At 50.9% G+C, this 19,624-nt stretch overlaps 1 protein-coding gene across 1 annotated transcript in view; it reads right to left on the bottom strand.

Annotated features, from left to right (window-relative positions):
* Positions 1 to 1,300: 1,300 nt before the first annotated feature.
* FIBCD1 (fibrinogen C domain containing 1) overlaps positions 1,301 to 19,624 on the bottom strand; it is a 44,550-nt gene continuing 26,226 nt past the window's right edge. Inside the window, exons 5-7 of the mRNA XM_029063999.2 lie at positions 15,667 to 15,763; positions 9,190 to 9,369; positions 1,301 to 6,915 (exon numbers count right to left, since the gene is read on the bottom strand). Coding sequence (XP_028919832.1) covers positions 6,656 to 6,915; positions 9,190 to 9,369; positions 15,667 to 15,763 — 537 coding nt within the window. The 3' untranslated portion in view covers positions 1,301 to 6,655. The remainder of the gene's footprint in view (positions 6,916 to 9,189; positions 9,370 to 15,666; positions 15,764 to 19,624) is intronic.

Genomic DNA, 19,624 nt, shown 5'->3' on the forward strand with positions numbered 1-19,624 from the left:
GGATAAGGTGGGGAAACAATCCACCCGGGATGACCTGCCGCCCTTGATGTGTGGGGCCCTGGCACACCAGGCGCCGGGGAGGAGGGGGAGGAGCGCGACTTAATAAATTCCACAGTTATTATTCTTATTAATAGTAGCAGCTGCAGCAGCGAGGAAGAGGCGTGGGAGAGGGACAATATAAGGCAGATTGCCCAAAGGAGCCTGTTGGGACCTCAAGGATTGTCCAAAGTGAGACCACGCTGTCTCGCTCAGGGGCACCCAGGGATCGAGGCAACATAAGCTCAGTCTTCTCTACTCTTCCTCCAGCCTGTCAGGGTAGGTTCTCAGCTCATTACGGGCCCAGAACTGCCAACTCTGGCTTACTATACTCTCCCAAGCGTGCAGTAGAGTGGTGTGCACATAGTATGCGCTCAATAATATACCATGGGCTTGAACTGGTGGCTGTGGACATTTGGCAGAATTGAGTGAGGTCTCGCAGCAAAGGATGTGTTTTTGAGACACTTGTCCCTATCTAGCCGTTGTTCCTGAATCCTTCAACGGCCACCCCTGGGTGTGAAGCCCCATCCTAATGCCAGGGAAAGCAGGCAAGGTGCTTTCATGGTCTTGAGGCAGGAAGCCAGAAGGTGGAGACCAGTTTCAGAGCCTATCCTTGCCTGGGGAGTGTCTGATGGCAGGTCTCTGCCTTATTTTCCCCAAATGTGTGACCTGTGGTTATAGACCCCTGAAAACTCCAGGCTTACTGCAGCCCTACTGAACCATATTTCTAGTAATGTCACCACACTTGCTCGACCTCTTAGGAAGAGTTTCTGACTGATTTCTCTCCCCCACGGATTCAGAAGTGCTGGAAGAGAGTCTATTGACCCACGTGCAGGATGAGAGATCCAGCGGACAGATCCAGCTAGAATTGCAGCTATTCCTGACTCCAGGTCGGGGCCTAAGCATTGCAAACAATACAGAAAGGGAGCTGTTGGGTCTCCTTCTGTTGGCAATTTCCCCTCAGATTCCCTAGAAGAAACAGAAATAGAAAGCTGAGCAGTCAGAGAGCATGGAGACCCAAGTATACGAAGGAAGAGCTGTATAATTCCAAATTCCTGGGTTCTAATCCCCTCCCTGCCACTTGTCTGCTGTGTGACCTTGGGCAATTCACTTATCATCTCTGTGCCTCAGCTACCTCATCTGTAAAATGGGGATTAAGACTGTGAGTCCTACATGGGGCAGACTATGTCCAACCTGATTTTCTTGTATCTACCCCAGCACTTTGTACACTGCCTGACACATAGTAAGCTCTTAATGAATACAATTATTATTATTGTTACTATTATTAAGTACCTTTATTGAAGGAGCTGAGAAAAATCACATAAACAGCATTTGACACCAATCACACATTACCTCTACTTATGGTACTAGGAAACATCACACTCTGTTCAGTAGTTCAAATCGACAACCGAATATACATCACTGGAGGTCTAAGCCCCTGCCCGGGCCCTGTGCAGTTCTTGCCACAGGGTCTTCGGGGCAAGAATCTGACCCTAACTGGCTTAAAAACCACAAGCTTAGGGGGCTGCCGCTCTCATACCCATCGTGCTCTCCGTGGGGGGAATGGGGAGCCAAGGTGAGGGGAAACAACTGGTCCAGCGATCCAGCTTGGCCAGAGCCTAAGAAACTAGTTTGTACTGCATGCAAGAAGGCAGGGGTGGGATCTGAAGAGCTGGCATCTGTTCAGGGGGGCTTATTTGATCAGTCCTGGGCAACGCTGCTCCATCAACCTCGTTGGCCCTCGGCTTCCTTCCTCCGGGTCATCATCCCACCCTTCTTTAGGTCAGGAGAGGAGTCACTCACCCGGCCCTCGACTTCGAGTTTGATTCTGGAAACTAGGTGGCAGAGCGTGGGTGGGATTCTGGAAGTGCAGCCACTCACAAGCTAGTTCTGCAAATGGTGAATTCCTAGATTGGGAGCCTTCCTACTCCAGCTCCCCTGACTTTTCCCCAGCCCAGAGTAGAGGGAAGGGAAGGAGAAGCAGGTGAGGGAGTATATCTCCTTGAACCGGTTTAGTACAGGGATGAATGTATTTCCCACTTGGGCATGGAGAAGGGCGGAGGTGGAGAAAAGGTGCAAAACCTCCTGTATACTTAGTGGTAACCTGGATTTTACCCCCAAACAGAACCAAGCAAGGCAGAAAGGAGAAGGGCAGAGTCCTCTGACAGAATGGAGAAATTTTCCCCCAGTATTGCCGGGGCTCAGGATGCTAGGAGCGGTGCTCAGCACTCGTTTACTTCCACCCCCAAAACAAACCCTATAAAAACTACCTCTGGAGGCAGAAAGAAGTTATAAATATTCACTGTATTCTTTACCACCAGCACTCTCTGTTCTTTTGTGTGCATCCCCCTGTCAGAGAGCACTGCATCCAACAGGTAGTGGAGCCCAGGAGTTCCTGATCAGCCTTAGTGTCTTCTCCAGGTGACTCTGGACTTCCTTAGAAGGTGTAGGGAAAGCATCTGTTTAATATTAGGCTCTAAACAGAGGGGAATATGGTCACTTGCTAAGTGGTGGGGTGTGCATGTGTTTTCTTTCTCCAAAGGAAAACACCACTGCATTTTAATCCTGGTGGGGGGAAGACTGTCAGTAAATAGAGCCTCCAAAAAGAAATTTCCTTTAAATCCTCCTCCAGATACCTCTGGCCCCAAGATTGGCAGGAAATACCCTTTGGGCTTGTTGAGGAAGACCAGGGCTTTGATGAGGATCACGCAGGGAGAGGAGGGATGAGAGGATGTGTTTCCTTCTTAATAAAGCCCCTATTTTCAGGGTCCTCTGTGGAAAACTCAGAGGGCTTTCAGCTGTTAGCTCGCTTTCCCTAGGGAACATGGTGAGGAAGGGCCAAAACATTTTGACTTAGAGATGGCAGTTGTGGGGCCACCTGAGACTGGGGGTCCTGCCAGGGGGTACCTGCCGAGCTCAGCAGAGAATGGGCAGGCTCCGTTCTAAACAGTACCTAACCCAACCTGCCCTTCGCCTGCCAGGGACAGAGCCCCAAAGATGCCCCTTCTGTGCCCTTAGTTTCTGCCCACTGATCCTTTAAGTTCTCACTTACCAGGTACTAGTGGAGTGGAAAACGAGGACACACTATGCCCTTTCCAAACAGACCCAGCCCTTTCTGGGTCACACCCAATGAAAAGTGAAGCACGGGGACTGGAAAAGCCCTGCCCGAGATGACACAGAATGGCAAGGAGACTGGCCTTCCAACTCCCAGGTAAGATTCCTGCTTCTAGTACTTCCTTTCCAAGCCAAAGCCACCCCAGGGAAGACAGGACTCCGCGTATTTTCAGTTCCCTGAGGCAGGAAAGAGTAATGTGGGCAGCCAGGTGGAAGGAAGCTCTGTCTCTTCCAGTCAGCAATCTCCAAACTCCTGGACCACGAAACCAATTGAAATAGAAGGAAGTTGGAGAAATTGCAACCAGATGACTCTGTCCTGGAAAGACTGGTATTTATGCAGAGTGGGTGGCGAAGCAGGCCGGGGATGGCCTCCTGGCTTCTACACCGGACACTTTTGCTGGTCAGGCTCCTTCCAGGGTTACGCTGATGGATGGACAGGAGGCTTCTGAGGATGGCTCTGATGTTGGGTGGAGGGGTGTAAGAGCCAGAGGTGGGGGCTACCTCCTCATTTGCTCCTCTGCATCCCTCACAGCCCCCTGCCACTCAGGAGAGGGAGAAAGCAGGGGACCTGCCCCGCCTCTGCCTTGGCTCCTGGGGAGTTTCCTGGTGGGAGGCAGTTGTACTTACCTTTCTGATTGAAGAAGGGATGGCGGGGGGCACACAGGAGGAACCCCGACCATCTGAGTGGGAGCCGGCTGCTTCCAATGCCTGGGAAGGAAGCCCCCTCACAACCCTAGCTCTCCTCCCTTTGTCTCTTCAATGCCCCCCTCTTTGAATCCAAGCCCAGTCTCTCAAGGAGAGAGATTCCATGCCAAGTTAGAGGCTGGGAGACCTGGCTTTCACGGCTTCAGTGCTCCCACCCTGAACTATCTCACAAGTCTTCCCGCCATCCCATCTGAACTCTTTGCACCGGGGACCCTTCGCCGTGAAACCTAAGGTCCACTCGCTTGCCCCTCCAAGACTTCATTTCGGTCCGTCTCCCACCGATCCAGCCGCACTAAGCTCTGGCCACAAAACAGACCTGGCCCCTCCAACTCCTGGCCCCTGGGGGGAAACAAGGAAGAAAATCGAGCCGGCAGGAAAAGCCAGTGCACGAAAAATCATCTTCTCCACGAAGGGTAGAGACCAAAACCAAAGGCCCCGGCCTCAGAGAGACGCTCTGTTTTCCGTCCATTCCAAGATCTGCTGTAATTGGATGGTGCCAGCAGGTGGCAGGGACTTCCTCGATTTCCCAGGAAAAATGGTCTGGAGAGCCACTGAGCACCGTTTGCTATTTTGCAGGGTTAAAACTCAGCGGACCAGGCGGACCGTTACCTTTTCAGCCAGGCCAGAGAAGATTCCTGGCATGAGAGCATCCCCAAAAGTCTGTGCCGGCTCACTAAATTAAGCGGGAACCCACAGGGGCCCGGAGATGCAGTGAAGCTATGCTTCTTCCCATATGATCTTGGGCTCGGGGCCCTTCTCTGAATGCAGAACAGCTGGACGGGTAGGAGTCGGGGGCCCCAGGACCTTGTTGGGTTTGTTGGAACGCCCCTGTACCGGTTCTCCCCAACTTCTAGCCAGGCAGGCAGCCCCAGATCTGCCGGCAGCACGTGCCCTACGCAGAGTCTGTGCCGGAGCCTGGGCCAAGGGGGAAAACTTGGGCCCGGAGCTCATTTCTGAACATCTGGGCTCAGCCCCGAACAGCTGTCTCTGATAAACGTTTCCCTGGTGCACACAGGAAAAGGAAACCCCTGCTGAGACACGACAGGTTTTCACCGGGAGGCCCGAGAAAATGCTACCCTAAAACCTTCCTCCCACCGTTTTTGGGGGAGGGTGGGAAGGCAGTGAGGGTCCTCCCCTCCCGTGTCCACCCTCATTCTCCACCCCCGTATTTTACAATGTCCTTCTGAGGGAGCAATTCCTGGGGCCTCTGCAAACTCTGAGCAGGAAGCTCCCTGCTCTGTCCTGGTGGCTTCCTGTTCACGGCGGAGCCTGATGGAGTCGGGGCTGTGGCCGGCATTGGCCTAGGCAGGCCCGTAGCAGCTGCGGCTCTGCTGGACGGGAGCTCTCGGAGCCCAGGTCCTTTCCAGAGGAAGAAAAGGCCAGTCCAGAAAGAGGAGAATTTCAGCGGTCCCAGGGCAGGGTCCTGGAAAAATCCAGGGACGTCCCAAGACCTGCCCAGGTTTCCGGGAAGCCTCCGAGTCTGGTCTCTCCTCTAGCTCCCAGGCTGGTTGGCTAAGTATCGGGGGTCCCATCCGGATATACATGGGCAGACGATGTGGCTGAGGGTCAGGAGATTCTTTCAGAGAGGAGGAAAGTGAAGCCCTCCATTGGGCAAACTCTTTACGACAACATCTTGAGCAGAGCAGACGACGGAAGTTGCCATGGTCTTGGTCTCCGGCCTTGTGCCGGGAAGGCAGCAACAGGCCCCGAGTGGGTTTGGGCAGAGGGCTTCCTCATCCTGACTACGGATCTGTCTGAGGCTCCCCCTTCAACTCACCAGAGACTGAACTCAGTTACCACTGTCCTAAAGAGGCGCGTGGGGATGCAGAAGGGATGGGGACCTGCGGACTGAGGGCAGCGCAAATTTTTCCACCTCTTCGCCTGTCTTGGGGGGCAGCTGCACCCTATCCACAGGGCAGTTAGCTTCAGTGGAGCTCTCCCAAGGCCTGCTTCATGGCTATGCACTCCCACCCTCCTTGGGCCAGCTCCTGTCTACAGTTGTTCTGGTACATTTGGGGAATATCTCAAACTATGTTACCTTCTGAAAACAGGGCTTAGTTGCCCAAACGGGGAGCCCCTGGGGAAACTTGAGGCTGGCTCTGGACTCAGACAGCCCCAGCCCACACCCCAGGAGAAATGAAGACTGTGCTTGGGGCGAGCATCCAGCCCTTCATTTCCTCCTGTAGAAATAAAAGAATTTGTGTCTCAGCAGGGAGGGGGTCCTGTCCCCCACCTCTCAGCGCCCCCAGACTGGTGGCTGAAAAAAGGGATGGACGTCCTCCTTCTGATCGAGAACAAGGAGAGAGACCTTCCTCAGCCACCCAGATGGCTCCAGACTCAGTCAGGGAAAGGTGGAAACCAGTGGGGTGAGTAAAAATCGGCACAAGGTAGAAAATTCACGATGGATTGGAAAGAGCTGCGGGTGTGGGGATAGTCTGGGTTCCCTCCTGCCAAGTCGGCCTCAGTGTAAATGTCTCATGAAGGAAAGTCCACCAGCCTCCTTCCCTTCCACTCCTGCAGCCGGGAGGAGAAGGAGAGGAGGGGAACTTTGTGCCTCCAAGGCTGGAGGAGGAGGAAGAGGAAACTCCATCCTTCCTCAACCCCGCATCCGTTGAGAGCGGCATCTCCCACAGAGGCAGGAACTGATGGGAGCTGGAAGGTTGCTGGTGTGCTGGAGTCTCCCCCTGAGTCCCAGACAAGACCACACTGAGTTGTGGGGGTGGGACAGGGGCCTGGGGAGGCGGCCCCCGGGGAGAAGGGCTCAGCGGGGGGAGGGGGCGAGGGGCCGTCGGGCTCTTGCCTAGTGCTCCTCCCTCACGGGCCGGATCTTCATCTCGGTGGACTTGAGGGAGTACTGCCAGCCGGTCCAGGAGGACCACTCGATGCCGTCGGCGTAGGAAGAGTGGTGGCCCTTGAGGTATTGGCCGTTGAGGTTGGAGGTATGGCAGTTACGGTACCACCAGGCCCCGTGGTAGAAGGAGGCGCAGTTGTTCTCAGAGTGATCGTTGTCCCGGTCTTTGGTGGTGAACTTCATGCCATTGTGTTTCAGGAAGGAGTCGCCTGCGCCACAGAACATGTACGAACAAACACACACACACACACGAGATTATCTACTGCGGTATCTACCATCCGGCCCTAAACTAATCCCTGGGGTTCATCATCAGGAGCCGGAATCCCCAGTCCTGATTCAGCGCTTCGGGATGATGATGACAATAATACTAATAATAATGATAATAACAACCGTGGGTATTTATAATGTTGCTATTTGTTAAGCGCTTACTATGGGCAGAGCACTGTTCTAAGCGCTGGGGTAGACACAAGGGAATCAGGTTGTCCCACGTGGGGCTCACAGTCTTAATCCCCATTTTACAGATGAGGTAACTGAGGCACAGAGAAGTGAAGTGACTTGCCCACAGTCACACAGCTGACAAGTGGCGGAGCCGGGATTTGTTAAGCACCCGCTATGCGTCAAGTATGGTTTGAAATGCTGGGGAGGATAAAAAGCCAATCAGGTTGGACACAGTCCCTGTCTGACTTGGGGCTCACAGTCTTAATCCCCATTTTACAGATGAGGTAACTGAGACCCAGAGAAGTGACGTGACAACCAAGGGCACAACAGTAGACAAGTGGAGGAGCCAGGGTTAGAATCCAGGTTCTTCTGAATCCCAGGCCTGGGCTCTATCCACTAGACCCCCTGCTGCTTCTCATGGTAAGTAACTTGAGTGAATAATAATGACAATGACACTGTTTGTTAAGTACTTACTAGGTACAAAACACTGCTCTAAATACAGGCTAATCAGGTCCGACACAATCTCTACCCTACATAATGCTCACAGTTTAAGGGAGAGGGAGGGAGAACAGGTAATAGATCCCCATTTTGCAGATGTGGAAACAGAGGCACAGAGAAGTTAAGTGACTTGCCCAAGGTCACAGCAAGGAACTGGTAGAGTCAGAATTAGAATTTAGAGCCTCTGATTCCCAGGCCTGTGCCCTTCCCACTAGGCCGTGCTGCTTCAGCTCAGGCCCCGGCCCAATATGCGTCTTTACATCTTTGCCCCCTGTCCTTGACCCCTCCCCACCCTTGGCTCCTGACATTCTGCTGCTGAATGGATCCAGTTGATTGAAGGGCTCCAAACGTGCATTCTTGGTTTCAGCCTGACATGTTAATTCATCACACAGGAGAAAACACACAGGGCAAGGTTTGTCAGCACAGCCTAAAGGATAGAGCATGGGCCTGGAAGTCAAAGTCTAATCACTGCTCTGTCACTTGTCTGCTGTAAGACCTTGGACAAGTCACAACCACCATGCACCTCAATTACCTCATCTGTAAAATGGGGATCTTTTTTTTTTAAGACTGTGAGTCCCGTGTGGGACACGAATTAGCTTATATCTACCCCAGGGCTCGGTACCGTGCCTGGCACACAGTAAACAGTTAACAAATACCATTAAAAAAAATCAAACTCTGAGGCTACATGCTTTGGAGTTTGGCCGGGCTAAAACAATTGGGGCTACAGACCCCAAGGCTCTGGGGGACCACCTTTGTCCTAAGGGATTCTGCCTGTCTGTGGAAGAAACATTTTTGGAACAAGACCAGGTCCGGAACTTCTCCAAAAATCCTCAGGTTTATGACTCTGGGTTCGGAGCAGAGGTATTGAGAGCACTGGTTACTCCTAGTGCACCTGCTCTAATCCCAAATGATATCATCATCATCATCATCATCATCGTCATCATCATCAACAGTGGCGTCTATTGGACGCTTACTATGTGCAAGGCACTGTCCCACAAGTATCTGGGGCTTTAAAGTCTTTCACTGTAGCTCTCTTATTCATTCCTATGCTGTTATACATTCATAAAGCTCTCTCTACATTAATCAGTGTAGACTTTATGCTCACTGAGGGCAGGGAACATGTCTACCAAGTCTGTTGTACTGTACACTCCCAAGGTCTTCTGCATGCAGTAAGCGCTCAGTAAATACCATTGATTTATAAAACATTGGCTCAGGCCCATGGAAAATTTGCTCTACTTCATTCATTCGTATCTATTGAGCGCTTACTGTGTGCAGAACACTATACTAAGTGCTTGGTGAGTATAATTCGGCGACAAATAGGGACAATCCCTACCTATTCTGGCCCAAAAAGGAGTGAGGAAGGAATTAACTCTCACTGGGACTCCCCCTGGCTCTCGGCTCAACCCACTAGGCCTTTGGGGCTTTTTCCGGCTACGGCTTCGAGGTCCTTTCCCCTAAAGGCTAGTTGGCTGCCTGAATGTTGACTCGCTACAGGGCATGGAGAAATTCACGTCTCCCCCACTTCACAGACCAGCCCCAAGCGGTACCTGCTGTGCCAGAGTATTCCGCTATGGTGATTGGGTAGCCGTCCTCCTCCGGGTCCACGGAGAACAAACCCACGCCGAAGGTGCCGTAGTGGGCATAGGCTGTGCCGTTGTCAAAGTCCTCGAGGTCGATGTGCAGCTCATAGCTGGCCTGCGTGGTCAGGGCGTGGATTCTCTTCAGGCCTAGGTCGGAGAGGCAAAAGCAAGTGAGGGCCCTGGGGATGTCCGGTGTCGTAGAAGCAGAGGATCAGGGGAGTTGTTTCTCCCGGCTCAGTCGGCAAGAGACGCCGCTTGCATTAATTTAAACCCCTGGCTTGAAGGCTTCTTCTCCTCTGGCTCCTGCTGACACTCACCATGCCCATCTCCTATTACACCCCTCTGCTCCAGACAAGCCAACCTGCATTCTGTCTTCCAAACATAGTAATAATAATGTTGGTATTTGTTAAGCGCTTACTATGTGCAGAGCACTGTTCGGAGCTCTGGGGTAGATGCAGGTTAATCAGGTTGGCCCGTGTGAGGCTCACAATCATCCCCATTTTACAGATGGGGTAACTGAGGCACAGAGAAGTGAAGTGACTTGCCCACAGTCACACGGCTGACTAGTGGCAGAGCGGGGATTCGAACCCACGACCCCTGACTCCCAAACCCAGGCTCTTTCCATTGAGCCACGCTGCAAACATGACTCTCCTGCTTCCAACCGCTGCTCAGGCTAATCCACCTGTGCAGAATAACCTCACCAGATCACCTCCTTTCCCTCCAGCGTGTTGCTATGATCATACCTCCTCCAGGCAGCCATTCCAGATTAAACCCATGTAAATTTACCGATGATCTACACTTCGATAGAGTTCATGTGTTATGTTTGTATGCGTGTCGGTGTGAACATATATGTTTCTGCTGTTTGCTGATTTTCTGGCATGGTTTTAGAATCTGTCACGTGCTTTATATTTGGTTCCATCTTAGTTTGACTGAGTGTCTTCTTTTTTTAATGGTATTTGTTAAATGCTTATTATGTGCCAGGCACTGTACTAAGTGCTGGGGTAGATACAAGCTAACAAGGTTGGACAAGGTCCATGTCACATATGGGGCTCACAGTCTTAATCCCCATTTTACAGATGAGGTAACTGAGGCCCAGAGAAATGAAATTATTTTGCCCAAGGTCTCACAGCAGACAAGTGGTTTAGCAGGGATCAGAACCCAGGTCCTTCAACTCTCAGGCCCGTGCTCTATCCATTAGTCAACACGGTTTCTTGGGGGTGGACACTGTGCCTAGTCCTTGCTCTAACTCTCCCCAATGCCTAGCACACAGGGCTCTGCACCTATTGGATACTCATTCAGTACTGACTGACTGAAAAGGAGAATTGACATCAGGTGACCACATCAGCCACACAGTCTTCCCGGAAAACCAAACTACTGCCTTCTTCCTTTCGACTTCTGCATCTATAAGCAGGGCTGACCTGGTGGAGTAGGAAAAGCTTGCTTTTTAGCAACCTCCTTCTTCCCCTTGCGGAGTTCTCCACACCCCAGAATTTGCAGTGGTGATTGCAGAAGGTGAAGCCCAGGGACAGAATATGGTCCCACCAATCTCAAAAGGCTCCTCTCTCCATATGCTTCCTAAAACACCCCTGAATAATAATAACTGTGGTATTTCTTAAGCGCTTGCTATGCGCCAGGCACTCCACGAAGTGCTGGGGTGCATGCACAGTGAACCTGTCATTGGGCAGGGACTGTCTCTATCTGTTGCCGAATTGTACATTCCAAGCACTTAGTACGGTGCTCTGCACATAGTAAGCGCTCAATAAATACTATTGAATATACACAGCCCCCGTCCCACATGGGGCTCACAGTCGTAATCTCCATTTTACAGCTGAGAGAAATGGGGCAGGAAGAAGAGAAGTGACTTGCCCGAGGTCACACAGCAGACAAGTGGCGGAGCCGGGATTAGAACCCAGGTCCTTCTGACTCCCGGGTCCGTGCTCTATCCACTAGGCCACGCTCTCCCACACTCAGAAAAGCGGTGTGACTTGAAACAGCAAACACACAGACGCGTGCGCACACCCACACACATACACTGGGACTCTGGAGGTGCTTTCCTGCCAGTTTGATTACCTCTTGATTAAGAGGGCATTTAATTAAACGCCTTATGAGTTATCAGGAGCAGCGAGTGACATTTCATCAGCGTGGTTTGTGTCTCTCAATCTCTCCCTCCTGCCTCTCCTCTCTCAAACTCAAAGGCCCCTGGTGTGTGTGTGTGTGTGTGTGTGTGTGTGTATATATGCATCTTAATAGGGATGGAAACCAGTGCCAGCTTCCTCAGCAGCAGGTAAGAAGCAGAGCCCCCAGGTTATAGCAGAATCAGCACCAGACAATGGCAGAATAGTTCCCTTCATCCTCTCTCTCTTGTGTCTGTCACAAAGGGCCCCCCCCCCCCACTTCACTCATTCATTCATTCGACTGTATTTATTGAGCGCTTACAGTGTGCAGAACACTGTACTAAGCACTTGAGAGAGTGCAGTACAACAATGAGCGGACACATTCCCTACCCCCAATCTAGAGGGGAAAAATGGTATCTGTAAAGTGCTTGCTATGTGCCAAGCACTGTTTTAAGCACTGAGGCAGATACAAGCTAATCAGGTCGGACAAAACCCTGGTCCCACGTGGGGCTCACACTGTTATCACCATTTTACAGATGAGGAAACTGAGGTACAGAGAAGTGAAGTGACTTGCCCAGCTTGTTCTGTTGGTTCCTCTCAAACTGACCTAGCTCTGGTCTCTTCCACCTCCTCCCCCTCGCTTATGTCCTTCCCACATCTAACACCATCTCCCTCTCAATAGACCACAGCTCTCCCCACATTCAAAGTCATCCTAAAAACCCACTCCCTCCAACCATCCATGGCGTGGTGGATAGAGTACGTGCCTGGGAGTCAGAAGGTCATGGGTTCTAATCCCGGCTCTGCCGCTTGTCTGCTGTATGACGTCGAGTAAGTCAACTTCACTTCTCTGTGCCTCAGTTAACCTCCTCTGTAAAGTGGGTATTGAGATTGCGAGCCCCACGTGGGACAGGAGCTGTGTCCAACCCGATTCGCTTGTATCCACCCCCGAGCTTAGTACAGTTCTTGGAACATAGTGAGCGCTTAACCAATACCATAGATATTATTATTATGACTCATTTATACCCATCCTCAGCACTTGGGTCGACCATTTATGCAATTTTTTTGACCACTCTATTTCGATTTCTTTTCTTCCCTTTAGGAATGTAAGCTCCTTGTGGGAGGGAACATGTCACTTCTTTATTCTGTACTTCCCAAGCGGGTAGTCCGTTACTCCGCACCGAGTGGGCGCTCAGTAAATATTATTAATAATAATGTTGGTATTTGTTAAGCGCTTGCTATGTGCCGAGCACTGTTCTAAGCGCTGGGGTAGACACAGGGGAATCAGGTTGTCCCACGTGGGGCTCACAGTCTTAATCCCCATTTTACAGATGAGGTAACTGAGGCACCGAGAAGTTAAGTGACTTGCCCAAAGTCACACAGCTGACGAGTGGCCGAGGCGGGATTTGAACCCATGACCTCTGACTCCAAAGCCCGTGCTCTTTTCACTGAGCCACGCTGCTTCTCTACTACGGAGTCCCTTGGGACTGCCTTCTACCCAGCTTGCCCTCAGGCTCCATCAGTGGCAGGTCTGGAGGCTCCACACACCCCATTCTACTAGAACACCCAAACAGTCCGAGGGGAGGCTGACAGTGCCATCTTAGGTTGGCACTGCCGCCTCCATCTTTCATTGTCCAATCACTTGTATTTATTGAGCGCTTATCGCATGCAGAGCAGTGTGCTAAGCGCTTGGGAGAGTACGATATAACAGAGTTGATCGACACATTCCCTGCCCACAAAGAGTTTGCAGTCTAGAAGTGAACTGCCTTCAGCCTAGTGGGTAGAACACGGGCCTAGGAGACAGAAGAACCTGGGTTCTATTCCCGGCCCCGCCACTTGTCTGCTGTGTGACCTTGGGCAAGTCACTTAATTTCTCTGTGCCTCAGTTCCTTCATCTGTAAAATAATAATGTTGGTATTTGTTAAGCGCTTACTATGTGCCGAGCACTGTTCTAAGCGCTGGAGTAGATACAGGGTAATCAGGTTGTCCCACGTGAGGCTCACAGTTAATCCCCATTTTACAGATGAGGTAACTGAGGCACAGAGAAGTGAAGTGACTTGCCCACAGTCACACAGCTGACAAGTGGCTGAGCCGGAATTCGAACTCATGACCTCTGACTCCCAAGCCCGTGCTCTTTCCGCTGAGCCACTCTGTTTTCTAAGACTGTGAGCCCCATGTTGGGCAGGGATTGTGTGCAACCTGATAAACTCGTGTCTATCCCAGCACTTCGAACAGTGCGTGACACACAGTAAGTGCTAAACAAATGCCATTATTATTATCATTATTATTCTTATTCTTATTCAGAAAGCGACTTTCCTGCTGCCCGTTGCCTTCCATGAGCCTCTTCTTAGGAAATCCAGTTTGTAATGTGCTCCGGAGAGGAAGAATTGGGGTAAATCCCCTGCTCTGACTTAGCTTTTTAAGTCCCTAAGGGCAAGGCGCCCTGCTGGCTGGCAACAACCTGCCTTCCTACCCCTATTGAGGGACACCTCCAGCTGCTACGGTACAGGCAATTGGCTGGCAGCGGGCAGACTTTGGAGGTCTGGGGAGGCACGATCCTTCTCACCCTTTCCCCTTTCTACTTTTTGGTATAGCCGCTGGTTTCTCTCTTCCTCTGTGTCTCTGTGTATGTCTCTTTACCCTTATTGATCTGCCATTATTGCTTCCCAGAATGTCCATGTCACCTTTCCACAGTTTAATTAACTGCAGCCTTCCTCCCCAGGCCCCCGCCATGGGCCTCTGCCTCAAACGTGAGTCATCCCATATCTCCCCCGGAGGTTTCCCCTCCCTCCGGAGCCAGCGTTAAACCAGGGATGGGGAGGGCGGGAAGGTGGGTTTTTAACGCTGGAAAGTTTGGGGCTTTGTGCAGGCTCCTGCCGGCTCCGGCTCTGGGAAATCATTTTGAAATTCATCTCAGGGCACCGGGCGCCTGCCAAGTGTTAATCAGGGCCTCGCCTAAATGGCTCCTTCTCACACCTTTCGTTGCCGCTGATAGATTTCAATTAAGATGTGGGAGCCCAGACACCACCGCGGAGAGGCTGGGAGTGCAGCGGATCAACTGCAAATGCAGATCGACAAAAGCGATGGTGGATGCCGGACACCTTCCCCTCACCGCCCCGGGGGGTCTGCGCCCCCACCTGAGGCGGCCCCCTTGGCAGGGAAATGCCAGTTCACCTCCTGGAGGGGCCGGGGGGGCTAGGAGCTTCCCCTCTCCTAACTCTCTTTTCCACTGCCTCCCAATCAATCAATGGTATTTGTTAATAATAGTAGTAACAACAACAATAATAATAATAATGGTATTTGTTAAGCACTTACTATGTGCCAAGCACTGCTCTAAGTGGTGTGGTAGATACAAGGTAATCAGGCTGTCCCATATGTGGCTCAAAGTCTTCATCTCCATTTTACAGATGAGGTAACTCAGGCACAGAGAAGATAAGTGGCTTACTCAAGGTCACACAGCAGACAAGCGGCGGAGCCGGGATTAGAACCCATGCCCTCTGACACCCATACCCCGTTCTTGAGTGCTTATTGTGTGCAGAGCACTGTACTAATCAGTGTGTGTAGACATGTTTCCTGCCCACAGGGAGCTTACAGCCTAAAGCTTAGTTTCCCAAGATCACCCTGGTTCACCGGGGAGATTTGGGGACCAGTCTCGGTCTTGGGAAGACCACACAGCATTTGGTACAGAGCGTTACACACAGTGGGTGCATGGGACGCACAGCAAGCTGACTTGGCCTGGACCTTCTGAGTTCCCTGTAGTTCTGGTAAGGTCGTTCCACCACTAGAGAAGCAACGTGGCTTAGCTGAAAGAGTGCGGCCTGGGGCCTAGATGATCTGCGTCCTAGTCCCGGCTCCACCACTGGCCTATTATGGAATCTTGATCAAGTCACTGTAACTTCTCTGGGCCTCAGTTTCCTCATCTGTCAAAAGAGGGATTCAATACCTGTTCTCCCTCCTACTTAGAGGGAGCCCCAGTGAACCCCAGGTGGGACGGGGACTGTGTCCGACCCGATTATCTTGCATCTATCTCTAGGCCTTGTACCTGTTGTGGGCAGGGAATGTCACAGTTTATTGTTGTACTGTATTTCCCAAGTGCTTAGTATAGTGCTCTGCACTCAGCCAGTGCTTAATAAATATGAGTGACTGAATGAATCTATCTCAGTGATAAGTACAGTGCTTGGCACATTCCTTAACAAATACCATGATTATTGCTCATCATCACTATCGGCTTCCCAGAAGACTCAACATACGGTGCCTCACCACCTGTGCGCCACAGAGGGAACTTATGAAGGCATCCAGAGCAGATGGGGAAATCCAATTCGGGATCACGTACCTAACCAGTGCTCCCCCGTGAGCTTGCCGAAGCCATCCCGATACGCCTCCCAGCCTCGAAAGAAGTTGACCGAGCCGTCCTCCCGCCTCTGAAAAACCTGCAAGGGAGGGAAAGAGGACTGGTGAGTTATAATAATAATAATAATTATTGTGGCAGTTGTTAAGAGCTTACTGTGTGCCAGCCACTGAATTAAGCGCTGGGGTGGATACAAGCAAATCGGGTTGGACACAGTCCCTGTCCCAGGAGGGGTTCACAGTCTCCATCCCCATTTTACAGATGAGGTAACTGAGGCCCAGAGAAGTGAAGTGACTTGCCCAAGGTTACACAGCAGACAAGAGGCAGAGGCAGGATTGATGAGTCCAATGGGACACCTGGCAGAGGGGAGTCCACACCTCCATGTAGGTGGTCGTTCCTCTCCTCACTCTACTCCTGCTCACATTCTCCCAGTCAGGCAGTCAGTCAGTCGTATTTATTGAGCATTTACTGTGTGCAGAACACTGTATTAAGCACTTGGGAAAGTGCAAACCAACAATAAGCAGACACAGTCCCTGCCCACGACAAACTTACAGTTTAGAGGGAGAGGCAGACATTAATATAAATAAATTACAGATATGTACATAAGTGCTGTGGGGTCATTGTTGCGGGGGCGGGGAATGAATAAAGGGGGCAAGTCAGGGTGACGCAGAAGGGAGTGGGAGTAGAGGGAAGGAGGGTTTAGTCAGGGAAGGCCTCTTGGAGGAGATGGGCCTTCAGTAAGACTTCGAAGCGAGGGAGAGTAATTGTCAGAAATGAGGAGGGAGAGCGTTCCAGGCCAGAGGCAAGACATGGGCCAGAGGTTGACGGCGAGATGAATGAGATCCAGGTACAGTTGAGAAGGCTAGTGTTAGAGGAGCCAAGGGTTCAAGCTGGGTTGTAGTAGGAGAGTAGCGTGTTGAGGTAATAATAATGTTGGTATTTGTTAAGTGCTTACTATGTGCAGAGCACTGTTCTAAGCGCTGGGGTAGATACAAGGTAATCAGGTTGTCCCACATGAGGCTCACAGTCTTAATCCCCATTTTAGGAGGGGGCCAGGTGATTGACTGCTTTAAAGCCAATAGTGAAGTTTCTTCCCATTTAGTCTGTAAACCCCATGCAGGGCAGGGACCGTGAGCAATCTTCATATGCTCCATCCACTCCAGCACTTATCCCAGTGCTTGGTGCATAGTAAATGTTTAACAAATACCATTATTAATAATAATAATAGTAGTAATAGTATGTTTTTGATTCCAGCAAGCTCCCTCACCTTGACACTTGATTCCTTTGCAGGCACAGGCAGCCTGGCACTCTTTTTTTTCTGTGGTATTTAAGTGCTTATTATGTGCCAGGCACTACTCTAAGGGATGGGGTAAATACAATGTAATCAGGTAGGGGACAGTTAATGTCCCACATGGGACTCAGAGTCTTAATGCCCATTTTACAGGTGAAGTAACTGGGCAAAGAGAAGTGAAGTGACTTGCCCGAGGTCACACAGTGGACAAGTGGCAGAGCTGGGATTAGAACCCAGGTCCTACTGACTCCCAGGCCCGAGCTCTTTCCATTAGGCCCTACTGCTTCCCCAAAAGAAGCCCACTATGTGATAAGTTCCTCGAGGGCAGAGACGGTGTCTTTTACATCTTTCCCATGTTCCCAAGTCTTAAAGAGTGGGCTCTGCCCACATTAGGTGCTCAACAACATTTCAAAAGCCACAGCCTGGTTTTAAAATGGTTTCAAAACCCCATGAGGTGCTTCCAAATAGTTTCCAATCAATCAGAGGTATTTATTGAGCTCTTACTAAGTGCAGGGCTTTATACTAAGTAAGAGCTTGGGAGAGTACAGTATAAGAGTTGGTAGATGTGTTTTCTGCCAGTGAGCTTATAGTCTAGAGGGGGAGACAGACATTAATATGAATAAATTATAGATACATACATTGCTCTATGGGGCTGGGGAGGGAGGTGAATACAGGGAGCAAATCAGAGTGATTAAAAAGCTCCACAAGAGCTTTTTAATCCCAGCTGGCCCCCCTCTACTCCGTGGACCCGGGCAGCCTTATGTATATCCCACAAAATGAACCACTTCCTGATGCTTCTGAGCTCATTTCTGCTCCTCCCACCCGAAAGGGCCTGTCTTATTACTGCCTTGACAACCAAATTACTGCCACGCCAGGATGATGGCACTTGGATCTACTCAGGAAAGCAGAGTCTCTCACCTCAGGAGAAGAAAAAAAAAGGCTCCAGGGGAAGGTGTGATTGGACTGCCAATGAACACCTGAGCGTCTACCTGAACTGGGCCTTAATAGCATCCTCGGCGTGGGAGTCTGGAATCCCAGAGCTTAGATTGCTTTGGAAAACGAGCTGCAGTGGTTGGAGTCGGGGCTGGTTTGGAACATGTAAACATTTTGCTGACAAACAATCCCGTTCCTTGTTTTCCTTTTCTTTTGTAATCTCTCCACTTCACTGATGTCTTCCTTCCGGTGCGTCTTCACCTGTCAGCGGAGACCAGAAACAGCGGGTGGGCTGTTGGACGGCTGTGGCAGCTGATAAACTGGCTCGTGCCTGGCCACCAGGAGGTGGATTTGAGAACGGAGACAGGCGATGCAAGTGGTAAGCTCCTCGAGGGCCGGGATCGCATCTGTTAATTCTGCTGTATTCTCCCATGCACGTACTGCAGCACACCGCACCCAGCAAGCGCTCCATTGACTGATTGATTGGCACAATCTCCAGGTGTACAAAGTGTCAAGTGGCATCTATGTGCACACAGGGCCCTCCAGCCACACTGGTGTGCACAGTTAAGAGAGCTCCTTGCCAAGCATCTTGTCTGAGAACCAAAGTCCTCTGTGCCTGGAGAACCAAAGACTGAATTGGCAGTTGCCATCTCTCCCTGGCAGCGGCTTCCCCCTCGGTTTCTTTAAGCACTTCACGAGTCACGCATCTGGCTATCTTTCACACTGATGGGCAAACTGCTTCTTTTAGCCTCCTGGCTTGTGCCCTGTGGTTTTCTGAGATGCTCCTCTTTGGCCTTATCCTTCCAGTTTTGTTCTTGGACTGGTCGTCCAGCTCACCTGGGAAATGTTGAATTTTATTGCTTTCGTGGCTTTCATGGGAAAAAAATGGGTAGAGGCGATAGTTTTTCCTCACAAGTGGCCAGACCTTAAAGTTTTGAAAATCCCCAAGCGCCTCTTCTTCACAGAGGAAGGAAATCCAATAAGGGTCAAAAGCATTTGAAACATAAATAAGATGGGGTCCCTAGTGTGTGCATTAAAGCACCTCTGAAATTCCAACAGCTCAGCCATAGGACTGAACTTGGCAAAGAGGTCACCTAATCCATCCCCTTGCCTCAAGGCAAGACTCCAGAGTAACCTTTCCAGAAAGACAACTGCCCATCCTCTTAGACTTCCTTCTCTCACTCGCATCTCCTTCAGGCTCCGGACACCAGACTCTCCCATTAGGGAAGGCCAAGGTGAAGCCCCCTAAGGTAGGGAGTCAACCTGAAGGAGAACCACATCGGTAACATTTCCCTCTCCAACTGGTTCGTTGTCTTCAGTACAACATGGGAAGGAATTTGGGCTTTTTTATGGTGTTTGTTAAGTTCTTACTGTTTGCCAGGCACTATTCTAAGCACTGGGGTAGTTACAGAGTAATCAGTTGGACTCAGTCTATGTCCCATATGGGGCTCACAGTCTTAATCCCCATTTTACAGATGAGGTAACTGAGGCACAGAGAAGCAAAGTGACTTGCCCAAGGTAGTCAAGTGGCGGAGTCAGGATTAGAACCCAGATCCTTCCTACTCCCAGGCCTGTGCTCTACCCACTAGGTTTCGCTGCTTATCCAGGATTATTGTATGTTGGGCAGTGGGGAAAGAAAGCTGGGGGCGGATCGGGGTGGGGAATTTGGGTTCCTCCACTGCTCTCTTTGCTGTACTTACCTTCTAGAATTAGAGCCTT

This window comes from Ornithorhynchus anatinus, chromosome 4 (genome assembly GCF_004115215.2).
Source record: "Ornithorhynchus anatinus isolate Pmale09 chromosome 4, mOrnAna1.pri.v4, whole genome shotgun sequence".
Lineage (NCBI taxonomy): Eukaryota > Metazoa > Chordata > Mammalia > Monotremata > Ornithorhynchidae > Ornithorhynchus > Ornithorhynchus anatinus.